General features: G+C 33.2%; 1 protein-coding gene across 1 annotated transcript in view; it reads right to left on the bottom strand.

The window, feature by feature from the left end:
- LOC143920756 (rhomboid-related protein 3-like) overlaps positions 1–26,056 on the bottom strand; it is a 167,396-nt gene extending 141,340 nt beyond the window's left edge. Inside the window, exons 1-4 of the mRNA XM_077443696.1 lie at positions 25,871–26,056; positions 23,930–23,953; positions 23,579–23,677; positions 23,428–23,493 (exon numbers count right to left, since the gene is read on the bottom strand). Coding sequence (XP_077299822.1) covers positions 23,428–23,493; positions 23,579–23,677; positions 23,930–23,953; positions 25,871–26,056 — 375 coding nt within the window. The remainder of the gene's footprint in view (positions 1–23,427; positions 23,494–23,578; positions 23,678–23,929; positions 23,954–25,870) is intronic.
- Positions 26,057–26,556: the final 500 nt, after the last annotated feature.

Below are 26,556 nucleotides of genomic sequence, written 5' to 3'. Positions count from 1 at the left end.
ATAAGCACTCTGCACGTATAACTACACCCGAATTCAGTTTGGAGAACACCCACTGTCACAGCGGGGAGCCAAGGACATGACGTTCCGCACCACTCAGTGTGTTTTCGCCCTTAGGCGGATGTAGATAGACTGGAACCTTTTTTCGGCCAAAAACTCGAGGATCAGAAGGGAGAAAGAGACCATAAAAATGGACCAATGGCTTCCTTCTTCATCACGACATCGCGCCGTGCCGAACTTAGTATATGGTATTAAACGTGTAAATATATAAATTTATAGATTATTAATTTTGAAATCGTATTCAAATACAGCTGACAAATAGTAGGTAGGATGGTTTTGCCAATTTTATGAGGAACCGTATCAACAACGTAATCAAATAAATTGGCAAACTCTGGATATAAAATGATCGACTCGGAGTCACAAATATCCAAGTCTCACCAGCACCACTGCAGAAATACTCCGAATAAATTCTCTTCAATCGAGGTCATCCCAGGGCTTGAACCCGGAAATCTCTCGGTGGCTAGACCTAATCCAACCACCGAAATATATTTAGCATAAAAAACCTGCATTATACAAAAAATAATTGAAAAAAGTTACCCATACCCATAAATATAATGCTACCCATAAATATCATTTGATTAGTAAAAATATTATACTATATTATTTGAAAATAAATAATAAATTCATTTCAATTGAATCAAAATTCAGTTTCAAATTAATCATTTAGATTGACATTTAAAACTATTTTGAGGGCCAGTAAATAAAAATTAGCATAAGCAACAAAATAAATGTTCGTACCCTTGTATGCTTTCCACATGTTCTAAGTATAAATATAAAGGTATCAATGTAAGAAGTGAAATGAAGAACTGTATATGAGGACAAACTACACAATTGGACTATACATATACATATATACATATTTATAATGCCTTTTTACAAGGTATGCTAGGCTTTGACTCACTATCTTCGAGAAGAATTATTGCCATTTCCAAATATTTATTTGGAGTATTAAAGGGAAGAATCGACAACCTTTCGATTTTATTGGAATTTAAATTTTCGGCGCCTGAATGCGGTAGAGCTTTGCGTCATCATTTACTTTTCCAACCTTTTCCTGCGAAAACGTCTGCTTTCAATAACTCGTCTCTTGTAGAGACTATCCAGTTCCTTACTGTGATTGATGGGCATTTAGACCTGTTCAATTGTCATGTTGATGAGCTGGTTAGTTTCTTGAGACTCAACACGAGACTATTTGAATGAGATGAATGATTGAAATTTTTATTGTTTTTATTTTGTTATTTTCTTTCTTTTGTTTTGTAAAACTGGTGTGACGCTTTGGGGCAACCTGTCAGGTCACACTGGTCATTTTATTGTTATTATTATTATAAATAAATATAATGAAGAATCGGACGTGATTTGTGAGAAAACGGTGACCGAATAAAATCGGCGTATGACCCCTCGGAAGATATTACGACGACACGCCTTACGTAATTACTCCCCCGTGTCATTATTACGCTTTATGATACGCAGTGAGTGGGTCATAATGATTGCCCTAAGAGCAATTGGTAATGACCGTTTGGACAGTGATTCGATGCACTCCGACTATGCTCGCGTCTAATTATGCCATACATTAGTATAATGCTTATAACAATTAGCTCGATAATCGTTGCGTTCAACGATCTGGACATCATTGAGCCGTACATTCACATGTACATATGCTACATATATGTAGAAACACGCAGGTATGAAATCAATCAGGTATGAATTCAATCTGAATATGAATTCAATTCACGTTTGAAAACCAATATATCTAAATAAATTGATTGTACAAAATGAATGAGCAGATAATTCAATAGTGCACTGATGAACAGTGCGGATGATTCGCAATTGCATCGTTTGTCAGAATAGTGAATGCACTTCATTATCCTATAAAATTAGAGCAAAATGACAGAACGTATACAGAACTACTTGCATAAAAGTCTCACATAGGATACTCGTTGCTCAAGAGTTCATGTCTGTAAAATGCAGGGCTTTCTGTGGAGTCGGTTCAAAATTTACCGGCTCCGACTCCGACTTTGTTTTATGATTCGACTCCAACTTGAACGATTTTAGGAAGACTTTCCTTGCCAATGGATAGAATTGTTGATAATAAAAATAACAGCGATTTTCAGAATATAAAAAATTATAGGAATTAAAAAAAATTGTTAAAAATTGACATTTAACCCAATTTATTGAATTATTGGTAACGAAATAGATATCAAAAAAATGTAAGTACATTAATAATGTATGTGTATAAATTTCATACACAAATAAATCAATACGAAAAATAAGAATAAAAAAGTACGAGACGGAGGAAACAGTCGATTCTGGCCACAAAATATCAAAATACTTACAAATTCAACGATTTTATTTATAATGTAATTTAAAATCATAATTTTTATAAAAAAATTTTTAATTTAAATTTATTAGTGGATTTACTAAAATAAAATTGGAGACTCAAGTTGACACATACCATAAAACTATTAATTAAAGAAAATAATAAAAGTTCGACTCTGACTACACAGCCCTAGTAAAATTACATTTATATATATTTAATTGTGATAAATTTTGACTAATTTTTTTAGCTAAAACTGCAACTTTTTCGCAGTTAAGAATAGATCAATAAAGGTCTGACCGCACTATACGACAACCCAACGATCCTTCACTTCACAACAGTACTCGACCAAATATTGTTTGTATGAAATTGTATGAGATATAACGCACTGCACGACAGTCGCATGACGTAGAACGTCACCTTACGTCAAAGTTGACTTTTCGACCAACTTGACGCAAGGTGTCGTTGAGTGGGGGGTTGCCTTGCGACAATTATTCTCCTTCTTCATATCGTGACTTTGAAATAGCATGTAGCCATAATCTTTTGGGTTTTCTCGATTGTTCTTCTTCGTATCGAACGAATGATTGACATAATCTGTCGTTCCAGTGCGGTTTACCTAATATTGTCGCACACTGTTGTGAAGTGAAGGATCGTTCGGTTGTCGTATAGTGCGGTCAGACCTTAACTGAACATTCTAAAAATAACTAAAGAAATATGATAATTTATAATACGAATCTAATCACTTATTTTTTAACCCTAATCCAATCGCCTAGCGTATCTACTCAAAGCTTTTCCTGAATCTCTGTAATACCAGAACATAAAACCTAATAGAAAAGTAATAAGTACAACATCGATTAAACTATCAATTAAAATACGGCATATAAAACGGGTATATGTCGAGATAATTTCATCTTCATCTTAATCATCAAAAATTTCATCTCCGACGCTTTCATGAATATACAATGTATCTACCACAACCAACACCAATTAATATATGTATGTACATACCAACTGGATAAAAAATAAACCAGCATCCTAAAATCTACAATTTACTCTTTACACACATAAATTCACATCAAACAGAGTGGCGAAAGCCGATCAATCAAGCGCTTAAACAGAACCGCCCCGCCCCTAGAGACGCCCCATTTTCGTCGGGGATTTTCCGACACGACTACAACCAACCACCGAGGCGATGATGATTCCGAAGACGGAAACTCCTCCGGTGGCCATACTCGAGAGAGTGGACCATCCACCAATCTCGGTGTGAGATGAAACAATGATATTTTACACCGTGCGACGGTTACCTTCAAATTAGCCCCGGCGGCCGCGCTCTTCTTTTCGACCGGTCGACTTTCGTCAGAACATCGCCGACAACTGTATTACAACCGGAACCTATAATTAATCCGCTAACCATGTATACACAGGTACATAAAAGTTCATATATTTATATAATAAATTATTATCGTTTGTCGGCGCGGCAAAAGCCCCATTGCCAATATTCATCCCGGGTTATAATGACGACACGTCAGTGCGGAGCGGAGCGGAGTTGATCAGCCTCTGGCTAAATAAATAAATAAAAATATAAGTTTAAATTAATATTCGCACACGTAGGTAGGTAGGTGTGTGCAATAAAAAAGTCACCGCTCGTTAGCGTCAACCGTATTAATAATGGGGTGATTGGTAGGTGTTATTAGTGACGGCAGGGTGCCCCATCAGGTAAGGACCACCACACACGGTAGATATTTAGAATATATCGTATATCAACCAGAATATATCATCTACAAAATATATCAGAATATAGAATTTTCAAATTTTCTGATGTCATGAGCAGAACAATTTTCTTTTGCCACAAAAAATGTGAATCCTGGCCGCCGGTCACTGGTGATGAGTAAAGCCCGGACCCAGAAGGTGCTGCGTATTGTTCAAAGGTTGTAAATGCATTGTTAAAGGTTTGCCGAACCTTTTTACAAAGGATTTACAACAATGGAACAATGGATAGCACTGTAACTATCCTACCTCTAGTGATGAGTGAATAGCTTACGATTGATAGATTTGCAATAATGTGGTATTAATCAAAAAAATGATTGGATGTAAAAATATGATACATCTCAAAACGCACTCAATATACATATCTAATTTTGAGAAATTACATATGCTTTACTTATACATACTACATATTTCAGTATGTGTACATCATCAGCTCTTAATAGATTAATTGCTAACTACACAATCTTTCAAACTAGTTTGTCGAAATATTACAACTGTTATAAAAAGACAATTCGGAAAACGAAATAATGAATACGTAAAATGCGTGATAATATTTTATTTAACAGTAGAATTACCACGTCATCAGCCGGCAGTATAGCTTGGTGGTTGTGTTAATGGTATCCAGCGAGAGGCTCCCAGGTTTAAACCCTAGGTTTACCTCGATTGAGATGAATTTATTCTGCAGTGCTACTGATCAGACTTGGATATTTGTGACTCCAATTCGATCGATTGATTGTAGCGGTTCATCATCAAATTGGCAAAACTATCTTATCTACTATTTTTCAGCACTATTTTAACACGATTTCAAATTTATAATCCATAAAAATATATATATTTACAAGTTTTATACCATAAATATTTGTCATGGGAAACCTGTAATGACACCATGGGAAAATATATTTTTATTAAAACTATGTATTTAAATCTGTGCCAGTATTTTATGTATGATAATACTAATATTTCAAAGCAAATGCCTTTTCAAATGTGTTATATACAAAAATACATATGAATAACAAAAACAACTGCATTACCTTCATATACATATATTGGTAAAGAAAAATGAATCTAAATTATCTTTTTTTTATAAATAAGCAAAAACAAATCAATTATCATGAAATTCATATTAATAATTTTCGGATACATGCACATTTTCATACTTTAAAATTTTAAATTTAATTAGACGCCGCGATCGACAAAGCCAATTACTTGAATCGTATCTAAGACAAATTAGACGGAAACAATGTTGTGTTGGACTAATGAACTCAGAATGATTTTCTACATAAAATTAAATGTATTAATTTAACTCTAATAGGCAGGAATGGTAAAGTGCTGGAGAGGCCTTAATTTAGTAAATTTTATATTTAAAAATAGTTGGATCCTAATCTTAAAAACTTATGCGAGACATTTTTACCCAATTTAAAATATATATTCAGAGTTCTGTTGCCTTTAGTCTGTATGTAATTACTGCCTGATTATTTTTACAATAAAGATCCCGGTATACCTAATTTCACACGCCACATTAAATTATAACAAATAATAAAGCGGCTTACGTTTGAACTAAATTGAAAACAGGAAAAAGGGAATCTTTGTTCAGCGTTCAATTTCCGGACACTATTGGCAAATAACCGCGATAATATTTCTAATGTTTTCCTAGTGCCGCCTCTTTTATCAAAGACTGGCTATCATTAGGCTATTTCAACTTTATTGACAGTGGTTCGGAATAGTGATTTTGAATGTAATATACCCTACTATAATATATAATACCTCGTTTACCTTAACGAAGAAAGAAGCGACAAACCGATAGAACCGCAATGTTTGATCGACCATCGTCGAACCGTAAAACCGCAATAGACCCAATATCAATTTGTTACCGTCTGTTATGTATTACCTTAATCTCATTCGGATTCCAGGAAATGAAACAGCACCGGAAAACGTGTGAACTCGAACACATTCGACATTCGTTCGACCACCCAATATTTTAAATATATCGAATATTAGATTTCGAAGTGAAGACATCTACCGATGCAATCGAAATTGACACATTAGTTTGTTCCATAATCTACCATCTTAAAAAAATAGAAGGTGTTCAAATTTTATAAAAGTAAAGAGACGTTGCATACATACATATGTATGTAGATATGAAACTGTTAATTCTTTAAATACGTAATACAACTATCAATTTATCTATACTTACATAAATAAACATTGAAACTTGGCACAGTGTGAATAAACTGCCTACATTTTCGGTAAAACTATCCATATGTACAAATGAGCACAGGTATACGACACCTGCAATTACTCGGAAAGGTAACCTTCACTAATAGAGGTACTTTTCTAAAAATCAAAGGAAACAAGCCGACCGAGGACTACTACAACTACTACACAAAAATATCTAAAAGGGAGGGAACCAAACCTTAAAAAAGTCATTATGCCCATAAAACAATTATACAAACGAGCCAAATTCGGGTAATCGTTGTTTGTTGTTGTTGTTATTGTCGTACACGACTTTTTTTTACAGACATTAGTTTCACATAATTGCTGCACTTTCTAACCTTGTAATGCCAGCCTGCTCAGAAACGATTTAACCCTTTAACTAATCACCTATACATATACGTATGTATAAAATGAACCAAACCTCATATGAATAAGCCTAAGCAACTAACTAATCAAGGGTAGATTACACACAGGAACTTATGCAATGTGAATTCGTATGATTCAAACAGTCGTGAAAAATGATAAATATGTACATATGTACGTCTCCGTTCGTGACATGCACAGACTTTAACGTATGACCCGACAAACGATCACATTTCCGAAACAGTGAATATATAAGGTGAGTATAAATATTTAAATAGTAACCACAAAAGAAACGCAAGACTAAGCCACTAATTAAAATTTTAATATTAAATTTCACATGGAAGTGTGTATGTAATAAACTTTACGCGAGAAGATTATGACAAAATATAATATAAATAATGATGAAAAAACGGTGACACGTTAAGGTAGTTGTGGTGCTAATGCTTGGTACCAGTCGACAATGGAAGGATGCCTCAGCCATTAAGCTGGCTGATGATAAAGGAAGCTGTAACGTCTTCTTTATAAGCGGAGGAGAAGGTCGGTCGTGACAAAGGCCCGCGACGACCACCTGTACTCAAAGAAAGTGACCCAGAGCTTTTCAAACTGCGAGTCGCAGTTCAAATCTTACACGGATACTATTTTTGCAAGCGTGACCTTAACTTTTAATCCATCAACTTGAATAAGTTGATGGAAAGTGATAGAAATCGACAACCAAATAAATCTCCAATAAAATCGACAAACAGGGACCGCCCTAACAGAGAGAAATGCGGCAAAATTATAAAGCTGATAAGAACGGATGTGATTAATCCAGAACTGTCATCAATTTTTAACTAATTAAAATTTGAAAATTTTCCGTTATTTTTAGCGTGTGAAGGGATAATGTACTGTGGGAATAGTCCTTTATGTAAAAGGAGAATTTCATCCACAAATACGTAGATTGTTTGGGTAAATATAAAGTATATATGTGTATAAAGAAGCGTGGGAAGACATCGCTCCTAAAAGAATATATTCTGTTTATTGACTTTAACTCATTAGGCGCCGGCATACGTAACGAACGAACGGGTTCACTCTAAAAATATATATCTACGTATGCTACGGTGAGAATAATTAACGTGTCTCCCGCGAACAATAGACTATTATTTTAATTAAACTAAAATAATAATAATAAAAAATGAGAAATTTAAAATTCAGTAATTTAATACGGACATATATTAATTTGAATATACATAAAATTTCTCGGGTTGCAACGTTTCTTTAATAACAGTTCTTACCGACAAACGATTCAAGGGTTCGAGTGAGCGCAATTAAACACGCAATTAAATGGCTCAGTTTCATGTCTAAACGTTCAATTCCAAATCAAGTGAAATTTTAAATTTTAAATACCATGTTCAGCGGTAATCTTCAATCCTCTTTGGGAAGCATATGTTTTAGAAAGTTAAAATTTACAAATTACATAACAACTATTGTGCTTTGTAACAAATGATCCATTACAATGGAGAAGACTGCGGAATTGTCTTTATTATTTTGTAAATGATACCGATTATTTTTATTACAAAATACAATTTGATACAACAATCTAAGCAAAATTTAAAATTGTGTGTGAGCGTGAGGATTTTAATATTGATCGTAACTGGAAGCGCTTCGGTAGCAGATCGCTAACAAGACCACAACTAAGATGATTTAATAATTTAAAGTGCATATTCCCCAGAAAATGTTAGTAAATTATCCTATGCATTTTGCGATCCCACTTTAAATCCTCCTCCTCCACACGTACTTGTACTTATTTATACGTGTGTACGTTCACAATTAGCATAGCGATGTCAAGTGGTTCTTTATTTATTATGAGCGTTCGAGCGAGACCACAAAGAGCAGCAGTAGTAGTACACATGGCACAAAGTAGAGTCCATACTGGACACTGGTGATACCAAATATGGCGTGAAGACAAAATATTTGATTTTCGGGAAGTTTCCAGCGGCGCGGTGGTCCAGACACGGCACACACACACTCGGAATAAAATATAATAAGGTCCGCTTTATAAAGGCCGAAAACGCAACGGGGATTTATTTATGTCGTTAGAGCCGCATTTTTATTGAGATATAAATGTCACTATAATGACTGGGCCACTTAGAGGCGCGGACTATTTTTTTTCGACCCATTCGGATCTCTAGGTGTTAAATCGTCCCGTAAGGGTTAGAATAAAAGTTTGTCCTTTTTTTGTATACATACATATATTTACTACCGTGATTCGTATACAATATTTCCACTTGTATATATATATACATATATATATATATATATATATATATATATATATATATATATATATATATATATATATATATATATATATATATATATATATATATTATATATATATATATATATATATATATATATATATATATATATATATATATATATATATATATATATATATATATATATATATATATATATATACATATGTACTATGTATAAATACAAATAGTTATGTATGTATGAACGGAAATTCCGAGTCTTGGGAATCGGGAATAGGTTGTTGCGTAAGTGCGTGCTTTTCCTTTTTTTTGAGACCACAGGTAGTCAAAGCGGCAGATTACAAACAATTTTTGGTCAGATGTGTCCAACGACATTATAATAGGCCTCATTTGTGACTCAATTTAATACAAAAAAGTCGAGAATTTTAATCGACTAAAATTCTTCTATACGCTACTCAAAAAGTACCAATATAAAATAATGAGAAATTAACATTAGTGTCGGTCAATGTGTTGAATGATTTATAGGTATGTAAAGCGCATGTGGTCTAAATTGAAACTTGATACATACATATATACAATCAGTTTATTATTAATTAAAAAAAGTTTGTATATACATACATACATATAATTGAAAGATTTTCATTTTTAAACAATTTAATAGAAACGTATGAAAAATAAGTGATAGTCAAAGATTAATTCAACCTACCTGATTACATTGAGTTGAGCACTGCAATCAACTCTTTGGTTTTACTCGATAAATTGGGAAGAAGAATATCTACATATAACGGAGCTGCTTTAGCGGCTTCCGCGGTGGAAGAGTTAATTGGCAGGGGTTGTCGCACAGTGTTTTTAACTCATATTTTGTGTATACTCATTACGTGTAATGATGGTATTTGGTACTATGTACAAAACTTTGACCATAGGTGTCAACTTGGGAAACTACAGTGGCACCTATAGTCGAGGTTAGTATATAATGGATAAATAAATAAAGAAATACATATTTAAAAATATAAACAAATAAATAACACAAATAAAATATTTTGACACATGTCCCTTTGTATGTATGTATGTACATATATACATATGTATGTATCTTCTTACTAGAATTTAGTATGGATTAAATTCGATTTATCGTTACAGCAATTTTACAACATCATAAAATACTTACAGAACGAAAATAAATTATAAAATCGCGTAAAGCTGTAGTTTGATGCATACAAGAAACATTGAGTTTCACGTAATGAATCTAGTAAATAGCAAAATATCCACCATAAAATATACCCCATCGCATTTCGTTTGATCAAACATTTTAAAAACCACTGCAATAAAATTCACTAACAAAACTACGACTTCCGTGTTTCATTTCTCCAAAGGTCGACCGTTTAAAAACATTCCAAATACAATATTAATAAATAGGCACACACATATATATTGTTTTCAATTTAATCTTCCATAAATTAACGAGAACGAGTTTTTTTTTATTAAATCCAAATCGGCAATGTTTATATACCTATTCTACTTTTTATACACACACATTACTTTGAAAATATGCATATTAAATAAATTAAAATTTTAACGTGGGGTTATAAAATTTTCACGGCCAATATGTCGAACGATTTGTGGCGACGAAATAAAAGCGATATGTCGTAATCGATCCCCTTATGGAAACTTGCTACACGCGAAAATCCTTTGACCATGATGCAATCGACACGTATAAACATCGGTTTTTATTATTGTTCAATCTATACAATACGTAAAAAATATGATAAATAATACATTCGAATGGTCGATCGCGATATAATACATTTGAGTTTGAATTTCGAGGACTCGCAATGATTTACGCACGTCGGGATTAATTTGATAAATTTCGATTCGATATTATGAATTTTTGGACATCGTGTGAGTTCCCTTCGGGGTCTCCCTTTTTGAGTTTTTGTTTGACCAACACGGCTAGTCCCCTGTCAGATGGCATTAACAAATGAGAGGATCTCCCCGTGTATAATTTATTGAACCAAAGCCATCGGCTACCCTGACCAATTTCATTGTATGCTTATCGTTATTGCACGACACCTTCTTATTTTGCAAAAAGAAATCCAAATAAATAACGTCTCATTTAAAATAAAATCCACAAAAAACAAAACAGAAATTCACATACAATGTATATATGCAAAATAATTCACAATTAATTTGTAGAAATTCGACAGATATACTCATACACATAAATCAATTTTAAATGTTTACAAAACAATATTATAAAAATACATATTGAAAATCCCTGATTTCCGTCGGGTCTGTTTTGATTCGCACATTCGCTAACGACCCGAATTCAATAGGGGTGGGTTTTCTCAAACCCGGCTAGTTAGTTATTGCAGATCGGATGGGGGAGAGATGTTTTCCACTGTTTGCTCTCGCATATCCCCCGAAATTGCAATGGACATTCGACACTGGACAAAAATAAATATTTTCTTTCATCACTCGAATGGCACAATGGGCCATTTGGCAACAATCGGGGACAAAAGGGTCTCTTGCACTGTCGCAGACAACAATGTCTCCTCCGCAAAAACCTCCCCCTCGGGGCCCTTTGGAACTTCACCGATCGTCCGACAGACAACATAATTGAATTATTCTTTACACATATACACATTATCCATACGCATACTTTAATCTGACCGATGAGATATCAAAATTGACCCTCAATTCCTTCCAAATTGTGTCGAATGCGAATTTAAAACTGAATTTGCGAATTTTCAAAATGATAATATTTTTATTATCTGCTATGAAAACATAAGTATTTCTAAGTTTTTGAAAAATATTTAGAAATACTTATGTTGATAAATAATTAGAATAAGTAAAGTGGATGTTGTTTGATACTGTCATTTGAAGTGGATAGAGGCGAATGAAATTTTTATGAGCGATGATTTATGAATAAGATAAATATTTTGCTTGGCAATACTCGGAAAATTGCTCGATTATCTGACGGAAAATCTGACAGTCAATCAATCTGATTTGTTGATTTCACCATCACGCCGGCGAAGAAATTCTGAAAATCGTTGAAAAATAATTTAAGAATACTAAATCTCCCTGTCATACATAAACAACCCAACACTTAAGGACTGAATTATTAACGATATTTTCATTACTTTCATAAAATATTTTAACAAAGTAATCATAAAGTAATGGACTATTGATGCAACATTGATGCCATCGATAAAATTCAATATCAAGTTTGAACTAAGACTCTTTCTATTGAGCTATCGCTGTGGTTTGTACATAATACAATATATGTACATATGTATACTATCTATACATATATAAGTATGTATATATTATATTATCGGTCGATCGAGAAGAAGTGGGCGAACAGTCACACAATACATAGTACGTAAGATTTGGTAGGATATGCGTCTTCGGTCGATAATCCTGCCGACAATGGTGAAAAACTTCTTGCTTTTGCAACAAAATAGTCCGTGAAATTTTTGCACAAACAATTTGTCGGCTAAATGCGATTTTCTTCGGGGTTTTAAAGACGACCGATCGCATCTGACATCATTGTTCGAAATAACGCTAGCGTACATAACAATATAACTAATAATGCAATTTCGATGCATGCGAAAAACGTGTCAATTCAAAAGCATTACTATTCCGCTTTCACCGTTCGCCAAAATTCGACAATTGTATAATCTATAATACATTATTATTACCCAGCAACATCTATGTACAGAATTAACTGCGGAAGGACAATGGCTAATGCGGCAACAGTATGAATGTTTATTACATTAAATGATTGTTTATGTACCCTACCTTCCGTTTAACGTACATATGTGCACATGTACGTTAAACGGAACATATTACAAAATATTTACTGTTAGTAAAATAGTTGAGTTATGTGTACATATGATAAAAAGTTTAAAATAAAATAGTAAGCCAATAATTAAAAAGAATTCTTCGACGAAATATTTAAGTACATACATATCTGTGTATTTATACGAATATCGAATGTTAAATTTTGTCGAATTTATATGTTCACATCTACTAAAATTAAAAAAAAAATAGTTTGTGAATATTTCGATTACATAACATATTTAATTACAACAGTGTAATTTCTCCAAATAAAGCTGGATTACTTAAGAAACACCCACGTGCTGTGATCCTTTGTTAAAATGATTAAAAACTGTGACAGCCTACAATTATACATTGATTCCTTTGATATCTCAATTTAAATTATATTGTAATATAAATATTCGAAAATTATTTATTTTTTTAGCCGTCTTGAAACTCTCCATTTTCGCATGCTAATTTATACCAGTGATATTTAATACTGACAGTGCCACCGAAGCCGATTAAATTCATAATATATTTACATGCAATACGTAGTACGTATTTCGGCAACCATTCCATTTTCCAAATACGAATCGAATGCGCCTATTAAATTTCAACATAATTAAATAAATTCCGTCGAGACGGTTGAATCGTTTAATATTTCATTAAAATACACTCATCGTTATTATTCGGGTCCATTCGGAGTTTGGGAAAATAGTACAAAAAGAATAAAAGTCACGGCACGTCGACGGGTCTCCACGAATTAATTAATTATTTAACGCTTCCATTAGACTTTTTTCAGTGTGGACCTTCGATAATAATTCAAATGTAAGGATCCTTAGTCCTCTTTTTGGCGGGTTTATTTTTTTATTTAGTCTTGGTCCCCTTTTTGTGCCTCGCGACATCTCCTCGAGCCTTCGGCTAAATGGAACTATCAAAAATTTTCAGACAATAAATGAGTTTTTAATGAATGCGACCCAAATTGTTTATGCGCATGTGTGTGGTCGCTTGCATTCGTGAAGAAAAACGCGGATGTCGTTCAATGCAAAAGTGAACCAAATCCACTTTCGGAATGTTGAATTTTTTAAATGTGTAATTCGTACGCATGTATCATTTGTACATTATTAAGAAAAAAAATCATAAAATTTTATATTGAAATTAGAACTTTAGACTCCAGATCACAATTATAATAAAAACAGTTACATCGATCGAAATTTGTTTCTACACATTTAACAAATAAAACACATTCACCAAAAACTAACTATATGTATATGTATACTCTCAAATAAAATAATGTTAAACCTTACGAACCACCGATTTAATGCCACCGAATAAGCACCATCGATGACCCACGACAACATCCTCGCCATAAATTGACAAACGTAGACTTGTCCCAACGACCACCGAGTAGCAGATAAGAAAGCACACATCTATAAGACTTACCGATATATCATACATACCTACACGTATGCCCTATATACATATGTAGGTGAAGAGGTGTAAAACGCACCGTGCTCTTCGATAATATACCCAATAATAACAAAAAAATAATACAACTGAAAAGCGAAAGGCAAACAACAGCGAAAGAGACAATAACCGATAATAATAACAAAAAAACTGACTTTTTATAGGAGAACCCGACCCAATTAATTGTTCGGAAAATAATATTGTCAAGCTGTCGACGGGTGGCTGCTTATCGCGTCTCGAACATCTCTAGATGGACACGTCGTCGTCATTGTTTCAAAAAAACATAGCGCCAGGTATATACATATATCGTACGATGCGTGTGCAAGTATCCTGTCAAAGGACAATGATTTTAGACGTGGTAGAGGTGGAGGAAGAGGGCAGGGGAGAACGTAGGGGAAAATATCTGCTAAATCTCGAAACCGTATTATTATATTTTACGTGTCGGCAAATTTCGAAACAAATAGAGATACAAACGCGACAGGTGGATGATTTATGAGGTAAAATTACGTGGCGACGATTCGCTAAGGACGAAATTCAATCGAAACGTGTGTGTGTGATATTAGTGTAGTGTGACGTCAATCGTAAAGCCATGACCATTTTATAATTACGCAAAGTTACTTAAAAATGTATCGATTTGGAATCATAGTGCTATCATGTGGATGTCACCATAATAGATAGGCTGTTATCAAAGCAATCTTTAATGCTATTTAACTTCTTCTAATATTTTCATATTGGTTAATGCTTTATTTAACTCATCAGAAAAATGTTTAGAATTAGTGTGACTATTACTGAAGGGCTTACTATTAATTTATTTAACAATTTAGTTACGCAAGAACTATTATATAATTTATGACTAGTTATGCTAACCAGGATCATTGCTTAATGGTTCTCGTATATTGCTAACAACTGAGGGGTCACGGCTTCGATCCTTAATCCAGTATTGCTGGCCAGACCTTGAAAATATAAGTGACTCCAGGTCAATCGTTCCCTATTAGATTTTGACAATTTATTTCATTGTTGAAACCGTTCTTACCAAATTGACCACCTACCCTAATTTGTCAACATTATTTGAATTTAATTTCAAATTTGTAAGAATATTATAAATTTTAATACATACACATATGGCCATAGGTGTTGCCTTTGGGGCAATCCCGCAATGACACCATGGTAAAAATTAATCAAAAATAAATAAAATAATGATTCTTATAGAAATTCAAACAGCTTCAGCTTTTCATACTATAAATTTGGAATACATATATGTATGTATGTCCAAGATATATGACGACTAAGCCAATTCATTTACCTAATCCTGTACATATACATTTGTATTTATGTACATATTTTATATGTATTTGTACCTATTATACATAAATATATGCATATGTGTATATAAAATTAACAAAAACCAAATTTATAACACCTGTTCGGCGAAAAGAAGAGTGAGAATCGTCTCAACAAAGTAAACTGGTCGATTTCTAGTCAAGTCACTATGCATTGCGCGTCGTGAAGATTTTCCCTAAAGAAATTTTTTTCACATTTTTTTTCACACAAAGGAAGAGATCAGAGAGCTTCGGCCAGGAGAAGGACTCAATCATCGACACGGAGTTACGTGACTATGACAAAGGGGTCCTGCAACGTCTGAAAAAATACATCTACAGTGTAAATAAGTGTAAAAAGAGAAACCAAGATCGAACGACCGTGTTATTTCCCATTTACCCCCAATCTTCGAACGGTTTTGTCCGCAAATTTCAAGGTGTGATGAGATCAGACCTCAGAGTCTTCCCACGGAGGTGACTTCGGGACCACCCCGGACGATTGTTTGCTCGGATCCAGTAAATATATATACCATATCGTCTTATTTACACCGTAACCGTGGGCGAAAGGGTTAGAGAGAAGAACGACCGAATCGGACAATCATATTGGAATACGTACATTTCTTATTAGAACTATTTTTTTTCCTTTCGTACGATTTCAAACGATGTCGTTCCTCTCGATTCGAGTAAAATTGAAAACGTTTTATGTTATATTTAGATTTATATACGAAAAAAGACTTTTTAGCTACTGTGTGGTCGATACGTGGGTCGAATGTTTGAATGTGCTCCGCATTGAACATGTTAATAATAAAGATTTGTATTTCGATACACCAGAACACCCACACGGTGACTAGTTTAAAAAGTTTATGGAAAATACGAAATGCTAAGGGATTTATGAGCCATTTAAATTAATCCATTATACATATGTACATATGTATTTGTACGGTGTACATATGTACATATGTATTTCCTAACACAGAATATGTACTTATTTCCGAAATTATCTAACTAAAACCATGTTTTCATTTACATATTACTCATCCATGTAATTTCCATTCATTTTCAAAAATTTCTATAATATACATAGAAAAACATCAAATAATTTTTCACTTTAAAAAAAATATCTAGTACATTTATTCGGCACGAATCTTAGCAAAAACATATATTAAATCTAAAAAAATATAATCATTATGCAATACCAACTGTTAGATGCAATTAAAATGAATTAAAGTAAAATTTGCATTTATTTATCAGCTCTAAATCGAGCAATATTTATCAGATTTTGTTGAACATAAAAATAAATCCTAGAATGGACTGGGCCACCGCTAAACAAAAAAAATCTCAATTTCTCTCTACATTTTTTCATTTCGAATGGTCCAATTTTTTTTCTAAAAAGGAGTACATTGTATGTATGTACATACATACGTACATATATCATTACATTTTAATATACATAATATAAACAGACTATTATTACCAGGTATGTTGTAAAAATCTATATTTGTACTACATACATATGTATGTATTTATAAACGAATTCAATCACATTCAATCCATCTACCGAGAGAATAAAATAGTATTACAAACTTGGATCTAGATTTTCACGAATATCAACATTGGTCGATTACTATATGGAGAATCAGAAAGCGAACATGTATTCACTCACTAATCAATCAGTATATTTAATTAAGAGTAAATTATATGCACCAAAAATGTTCTAAAATTAAAGCTTCCAACAGGTAACCAGCTATGAATGAGCACATATGTATGATATTTTTACAGTACTTGTTTTGGCGGTTTTATTTTCAATTTTGAATTTTTAACCAAGCAAGTCTTACCTATACGTACTAGAGATGCCTATGAGGTTTTAAAAGAACTGGTTTAAATGCAAAGCCGCATGTTTTTGTGTATGGTATGGTGTGGGAGCGCCATGGGAAAATAAAGTTGTTAGCGCCACACACTATGTTACTCTACGCTAACACGGTCCACTTCTTGTGTTGTTGTTGGGTTTATTTTATTTGTTTGTCTCTTCTTATATACGCTTTTTTTATCATTTTGTCCCTCGAGAGGTGACACAAAGGCAGGCAGACACAGACACCCATTTTTGAATTATCCTATGAAGGAGGAGATCAATTTGAATGCTTAATTTTAGATTACCCGCCGCAGAATATATTACACTCGGAGGCGTCCCGAGTTGGGCTTTTCCAAAATACGCGGCCCAGTCCGAGCGCAATAAATTCAACTTTGCAAGCCTCGAAGAGATAAGGATGATCGTCATCGTCAGACTATGAGGATAATCGGTCTCATCGGCATACCTATTTTATGGTCGGAATGTCGACAGCGGACGGGTATTGTTTTTATCCGTCGCCCGAGATATTGAGTTCTTATCTCGGATTCGCCATGTCCTCTTTTAACAAATGACTCGACCCTAAACAGTTTACAACACCTATCTGGACCCGAGGACCATCGACGTCAGTGATGCTCAACCTCGAAATCACTTTTCCACCCCTTGCGATGAAATTCAAATAATCTACGACCCTACATACGTACATATATACATATAATACATTTTACATACATAGATGCTATCAGTACTAGTTCAATAACTGAATATAAGGAATCATGCAGGTGAATTTATTTATTCTGAACACTTTCTAGTCTAATAAAAAATGGAAAAATTGTAAATATGGAAGAATTGTTAAATTGGCAGGTTATATTGAAAAAAATATTAAAAATACATGAAATTTGCGAATGACATAAATTTAAACACTTTATAAAAGTTAAATAAATTATTTTAAGTAATTATTTTAGTATTTGATATTCGAATAGTATTGTATGACATTTTGGCTTTTCCTTTCCGGAAAATTGACGAAGATGACACGATTTTTTTTATCTATACTAAAAATTGTAAAAATATTTAATATAAGCTAAGTTTTCAATTAACTACGGAATAACACTGCAGCCGAAGGTTGATCATCACCTCTTTTGAGGAATTCGTCCATTGTTTTTTGTACACTTTGGTCGATTGTCGTCAGGCTTTGACACCGGCCCTAATTTAACGACACAAACACCCGATAGCCAAATTGAATTAATCAAATTAGAGAAAATTCTACAGGGCGCCTTATCGATATTTATCGTTCGAAGCAGACAAATTTAAATACACACACATACACTGTATCTGTATACCATTAGGCATACATACAGCGCAAACATAAAATCGGAAATTATGGCCGATTTTAACGTCTTGCCCTTTTATTTATTTGATTTTTAGTGCAAAGAAGGACATTGTATTCCTTAGGGAACTAATTAAGACAAAGCGCCAGTCGTTAAGTCAGATGGTAAAAAGATTACATGTACATTTCAGCGGAGATAATGGATTCTAGGAAGATTTTCGATTCTCACGATCCTTCCAATAATACACGGACAAATCGATTAATGAGAGGGGCGCGCACAGATAAACCGGGACTAAATAAAGAAATAAACCGATTCGAAAAAAAGACGAAGGAAAATCGAGGTGAGAGGCGGGCGGGGTGTCAGTATTCGATTGAAATCAAAAAGAAGTGGAAAAGTGAGGGGGAGGAGGGGCAATAAAAATAAAGTGTCACGTGGAGTCTAAAAGACGTAACGACACAAAGGTGAAGGCAGTAAGTGTCAGTCTGACCGCCCATAGAAATTCAAATAAAATTAGTCTAGTAATGATAACAAAGAACCGGGTGGCCATATAGGGCCACTCGTGTTATAGCCGTGTGAAGAACTTACTAGAACAAAAAAATAGTCAAAAGAAGTTCTATGATGTTTATACTTATGTGTAGGGAAAAATCAAAGAAGAAACTATTCAAAATTTTCAGTTTTTAACATTTTGATAAAATTTCAATTCAATATGTTCTAACGGAATCTTTCAAACAAGTGTATATACTTATGTGTATGTATATATTGTGGGCGAAATGAGTAGACTAGATAAAAAAGAAGGCTTCGTGATATGGCCGTTTTTATAATCATTTATTTAGTGGAAATCATACATGCTGTAAATTCACCAATTCTATGTCATCAACGTCCCCTAAAAATATACATACATATGTATATTGCCGATTAAATAAAAAAACAAAATGAGTGCTTTCGCCTAAGCAGAGACCAAAAGTCTTAGGGTACAATTACAGTGAACAACAAAAAAAATACCGGAGCGAAGACTAATCAATCTATACTAAGTTTGACCCACTAAATTCGAGTATGACAATGATTTTTGTTAGCTTCTTCTTGTTTATGAGATATAAGCGTTTAAAAATATACGCAATTTTTACAAACTTTTGGCATTTGTCTTCAACTCAAAATCTAGTATTGCTATGCCAAAAGTGAGTATTGGAATCTAGTCAGATGTTTTTTCTATTGATTGTGATTTTTTCTTGCATAAAAATACTTATAATTAATTATCTAGCGAATTTTAAAAGTCAAAAATATTTTTTTTCTTACATGTTATTAAAATATAACAAATTCATCCGAAATCTCGAATTGCTCAGAGATAATTGCTCAAAAATAAATTCTTCAATTAGAGATTCCTTAAAATTGTGCACAATCAATCAAGATTTAAATGAGAAATTAAATCGAAGGTTTATTTTATTATTAAAACATTATTATCGATGATGAAATCTTTAAATTTTGCAAGAAAATACATAAAGATTTGTCGGTAAAAAGTGAATTCGTGTTTGGGAATATAATAAAAAAATTTACGTTTCCTTCAAAATTCAGATAATTTTTGTATTGATCGGTTGATTTATTATTTTTACGATAGTTCAATAAACTATAGAACGTCCCAAATCGATGAAAATTGGTTGTAACCACAATAAAAACGAATGCAAACTTTGTGAATTCTAACTTCTCTTTAATATTGTGTAACATTTTTCGGCCATACGAAAAGCGACATTACCAAAAACTCAAAACTAAAACATATAAATCAATACATTTATACCAATCTTAATCTTTTTGGAACACATCTACATACTACCATATTAGGCATGGATGGCACCTAAAGTAAAAAAAAATGTACATAAAAATATGTTATGACACTTTAAACAATCTAGTGAATACGCGAAGGCGTAAAGAAGACATTTCAGATTTAATAATAAATGTTTGACCGAAAATGTATAAATACAAAATAAAAAAAAATAAAAAAGCTGACGAAAAAAAAGAGAAAAACAAATCCTCGAGTGAACGAATAAATAAATAAATGCGTCGTTTAAAATAATTCCCCGTCTAATCTAATCCAAACTTACGTACACAATGTTTGTGGCCGTAAAATATCATCGACGACCGTAAATGAGATTGAAAAAAAAATTAAAAAACAAATAAAAAGACCTCCGTCAGACCCTGTGGCATATACCTGAGGTTTGTGGACCTTTTTTATCTTCACTCCTCGAGCACCAATTAATTAAGTAGACGTTACGGCTTAATTAGTGACGTAAAATTTCGATACGGCGGCGACGAAAGGGTCAGTTCGATCACGCGCACTCGATTAGATACGAAAAATAGCCCCCTAGCGTGTGCACCGCCCTGTCTATAATATGACCGATTACTAATCATTAACACTTTTTATTATTATAGTGATAATCAAAAAAAAAAAATCAATATATCAAACAGCACGAAACAACCCGTCTTAGAAAACGATATAAACTTCAAATAACAGACTTGACTCAAGACTATACACTATTGAAAACTATCAAGAGTGGTTTCAAAGTACCCATTTAAGATTGTTTGTTTTTAATAATTTTTAGCCAGTGAAAGAGCTCGGTGGTTGGGTTAATGCTAACCATCGAGAGGTTGACGCGTCAATCCCGTGGGTTGACCTCGATTGAAAATAGTTTATTCCAAGTATATAAATACTTGGAATAAACTATAAGCATAAGCTGTGACTCCAAGCCGATCTTTTCCTATCAGAGTTTGCCAATTTATCTGATTTCATTACTGAAACGGTTCTTCATGAAATTGGCAAAAATCATCCTACCCACTATGTCACCACTATTTAAATATGATTTCAAAAAAATTACTCCTCTCGCCGGCTTGGTCCTAGGAGTATATGAAAAATGTTTAATTAATTGAAATGAATGAAATACATACATACACATGCATTTAGCTGTAATAAACATAAAATAAGTAATGCTATTCAAAATTGATGAAAAATTATATTCAAGTATAGAAACAGAGAATTTATTTAACGAGAATTATTGAAATCAGGCCCAACAGTTTAATACTAGATGTCGTTCAAGGGCAACCAAAAAATGGCATCATGGGAAAATATAAAATTGGGTCTGCGCCTTTCCCAAGTATTAAATTTAAAAATATAAGAAATTTATGTAATGGATATCTACAAGCACTATGATAATATTACACTTAAAACAGACAGAGGTAAAAATAGTGAAAAAAAAACATACGTATGTACATACATACAATTTTTTATAGTGGTCAATTTGAATAGACACTTCTTTTAAGTTATTACTACTACTATCTTCAATAATAAATAAATAAATAGTTCAATTTATATAAATTATTTAAATATATATTTTATAAATTATTCAAGATGATCCGATTCGGAGTCGATGGGGCGGTCGGACACAACACGGGAATGTATCAACACGGCTGGATTTTTCATCACACCTCGCGCGAGGTACACCCTATAGGTCAAGCGTACGAAAAATAAATAAAACAATTACTATGATTCAAATGGACTAACGATACGATGCGATCTTCGCCATTACATCTATCGCGAAATGTTAAAACGACATCGTTTACGACACAATCGTAAAGCGCGACGAAAAGTCGACTCTTTACGACGCGATACAAGAGAAAGGAATGGCAAATATCAAGCCATTAACATTCAATGTCGCATTATAGATAAAAGAAAATAAAATAGTTAGAGATCGCCATACATAATAGTATATGTACATATGTATGTATATGCACAAATGGTTTAAACACTACAGCACTCGCGTGTAAAATTTATGTACATACATATGTATGTACATGATTAATCAATTCCGCACAAACAACTATCGGTATAACCCTTGACAGGGTTTTACCCTGATTTCTCAGTTGGGCTGCGTAAACAAAAATCGAGATATAAAAAATGATTATGTTTGTGCGCGCACGGAATTTATGTGACTACGATCGTCTTCATATTCATCGACATTATTAGGCTTTTTATTATTTTTCCACGCACGGCACTGGAATTTTTCGGGGTTGGGCGCCAACACCCAACGACATGCTACATCCAATGAACAGAATTTAATGCAAAGACATTCTATCAATATAAATACTTATAGTATAGATAACGTGTTGTACCTACAATGTGGCATGAAAGGTGCACGTGAAATTGCAATATGTACAATGTGTAGCAGATGCACGGACCTGCACACAAGACCATATTGCATTCGATGTGTGCAATAAAAAATGTGGCTCATTGCGGTAAACACATGACGTTCGCTTTAATGAAATTTACACTTGCTTTGAAGATATTCGCAAAAAATGATCACAGTACACGCGATATTTTCCGACCGTCTGGATTTGTAAGCGAACGTAGGATTAGTAGAGTTCAACATTACTGACAAAAACCGTAATTTAATTGCAATTTTCTAATCTCATTTCACATTAAAATTAGAGATCAGCAGTGGTATATAAGCACAATAATTCTATGCATTTATAATATTTTTATACCAACATAATTCTAATCAAAATGAAGTATTTGAAACGTCATCATTTAGCATCTGGTTGTCAATTTATATTAATATAGATACATATTATGTACAATAGATACATAGTTTGCGTAAATATTGAAATACATATACATAGGTACAATTTATATTCTACTAACCGTATTAACAAAATCCTGAAAAGTGATCGCGTCCGCTTTAGACTGCCTCGCCCTCTCCAACAGAACCTAAAATTCAGATGTTAAATCACAACTTTCAGTTAAAAATTTATTTTAAAATATTTATACATATGTATATAAAAATAATTATTACATCTCTCTTGTTGCTTGGTATGTGAGCTTGTAGTTCGGGCGTTTTCAGGGCTTTCAGGAAATCTGGCCACGGAATTTCGCCGAAGCCTTCGGGGTCGTACTGAAACGTTATCGCAAAAGGTAAAAATACACGCTTTGTAATTTCGCAATCTTGTTCTCGAAAAATAAAAGTGCTTTTTTCCATCGAAATGAAAAATGATTTCGCCGGTAATAAAATGTGACCGAATCGTAAGGAAAGGCCAGCCGGCAGGTATACATTTTTCCATTCGCGGAAAATCGCGACGGACTAGTCACGAAAATATGTACATATGTTTGTATGTATGTATGTACATATAGCCGGCTGCTCGCTCACCTTATCGAATAAAATGCGCCATTTCTGAAACAAACACAAAACGAGAAAAAAATGAGAAAATTTAAGCCAATTAATGTACGACGAGAAAACACGCGAGATATCGATAAATCTAAACCAGCATAAGTACTATACGCTAATACAGTATTATATTTGAAATAAATCAAAATGTAATCGTAAAATATATAATAGATGTATTCATTGTATTAAAAAGTGATACGTTGTGTAATTTCAAATAGTATTTATTGCGAATATGTAAATTTTGTTATTATAAATCCTGAATAAATTAGGCAGTTTGTTTACATACCGTTGATATAATTCACAATAATCGAAATTTCAGATCTTTAAATATTTAATAAAAACAATTCAAATTAAAAATATCACTACTAACTTTTACCTGTGAATATTTCATAATATATGTACATGCATATGTATGTAGTACCAAAACGGCGAACAAAATACTTTTCAATTTTAATAATAGTACTTTGCACATCCATAACATTGAATATAAATCACCAAAATATGTCGGCTTCTTGTATTAGATAACGTCAAAAAAGCGTTTTTTTAAATAAAATTTTTGAAAAAACTGAATATACTGACTAATTAATTATAAGTTATCGTAATTTGTATGGAGATAGATGATATATAAAATATTAAAATACAACTAAAATGTTGTAATATTCGCAATAAGCTATATAAGAGCCGTTATATTTGAAAGTGGCGTAAGTTCAATTTTCAGTTTCAAAAACACTATTTCAGTTTGACTTAATTCATAGCTTGTTATCACTATGTACTTTTAATTCCATATTTCCAGAATCTCGGAAAAGCAAAATAAACTTATTACAGGCCACCAGTATTTTTAAAAATTGTGAAACGCATACATAATATTTAATGTTTAGCAATATTTAAAATATTTCTCAAAATGAAGAAAATGGACGTACGCCAAATATCATTCATTATGATAAAACTACATTTCAAATCCAATACTAATACTAATCCCAATTCTAAACGAAAACATATGATAGATCGAATATAAAACTGTTACCGAACAGTAGCTTATTTACTGACGTGCAATTTATTTCAACCAAATCAATTCTGAACTTCTGAAAAGACTATCATCCATACTTTTGAATCTACAGCTGCTGTAGTTATATCTTAGAAATCGAAAAAGAAACGCGTGGGCTCAAAATCTCAGACAAAATGAAGACTGAAATAAGACCCCAAGGCAGTGGTATCACCCCAATTTTAGAACAACGGGTTTCTAATTTTTTTCTTAACTATTTTTTTTTGTCTAAGGCACTAACTATTACGTGAAAATTTAAATTTAAATTTAAATAAATATAAATCTCAATTTTTAGTGACTTGGATGATTTTTTTCAAATGATTATTTGTATATCTCAAATGATTATTGATATAAATCCACTAGCTGTTAAATTTTAATTCAATGGTGTACATATGTAATTTGATTTTTTTACGTTACTAATTTTAATTTTTGACACTCTTCTAAAGTGTTCACAGTCTTCCAAATAGCTTGAAATTTTAAAATCTCAAAACTAAAGTACAGTTAAACAGTACGGTGGCACGACAAATCAGCGCAAACCAACTTAGCGCCGACCTTTCGGCGGAGACAACTCAGCGCAACGACAATTCAGCGCATGGACTATTCAGCGCAACGACAATTCAGCGCAAAATCAATTTTTTCAATAAAAATTACATGATTTTTTAGATTTTATGAATTTCTAACAACGGGTTTCCGAAAACTTTTGTTATTTAACAACGGTTTCCAGAAACCCATGGAAACCATTAGGGTGACACAACTGCCCCAAGGAATATACGACTAGATAGGAAAATGGAAGAAACGTTGAAATTAAACGAAAGAAGTTTCATGTGCATGTACAATAGATGACGAAAGATAAGATGAAAAAGAAGACGATTGATACTAACATCATTCAAGAGCTCCCTCCTGAGTTCGGCTTCGTCGACGTCCGACCCTAGATCGGTGTTGTCCGTATCGTACATAGGCTCGTTGTCGAGACCTACTCTGGATATGGTACCTAAAGAACCCCTCGTCCCAGAGCCCAGCGATCCAGTGATAGTCGGTATAGGACCTGCCTCGATCCCTGATTCCATGGACGTGTTGTTGGAGATGGTGATCGCCGTGGTGGTCGGTGGATGCTGCTCGTGGACCGCTTGGCCAACTCCGCTCAGCCACAACGACATCTTGCGCACCCCAACTTGACAACCGCTGCCGCAAAACTTCCATATAAATCACACACGAATGAACACAAAGGATTATCTATTTAAATTGACGTATACGCGAGAGATTATTGTAGATTTATTATAATATATGTATATTTATACAACGTAAAGGCACTGAGAGCGTTCTGATTTATTAATTATTGATTTTGTTTTATTTATTTGAACAATCGATTGCAATTAGGCACTTCCGTTGCATGGTTACCGATCAACCGTTTTTATTTATTTCATTTTTATTTTTATTCAAATTTTAAATAAAATTAATTAAGCGGTGCGCGGCTTGGCTAAATTAAAAATAATAATTTCTCTCGAACAAAGCGCCGGTGCTCTAGCGGCGAAAGGTGACAACTGTCACCGAACTGTATGGCGTTTTG

This window comes from Arctopsyche grandis, chromosome 13 (assembly GCF_051622035.1).
Source record: "Arctopsyche grandis isolate Sample6627 chromosome 13, ASM5162203v2, whole genome shotgun sequence".
Taxonomy (NCBI): Eukaryota; Metazoa; Arthropoda; class Insecta; order Trichoptera; family Hydropsychidae; genus Arctopsyche; species Arctopsyche grandis.
This window is presented reverse-complemented; position numbering and strand designations above follow the sequence as displayed.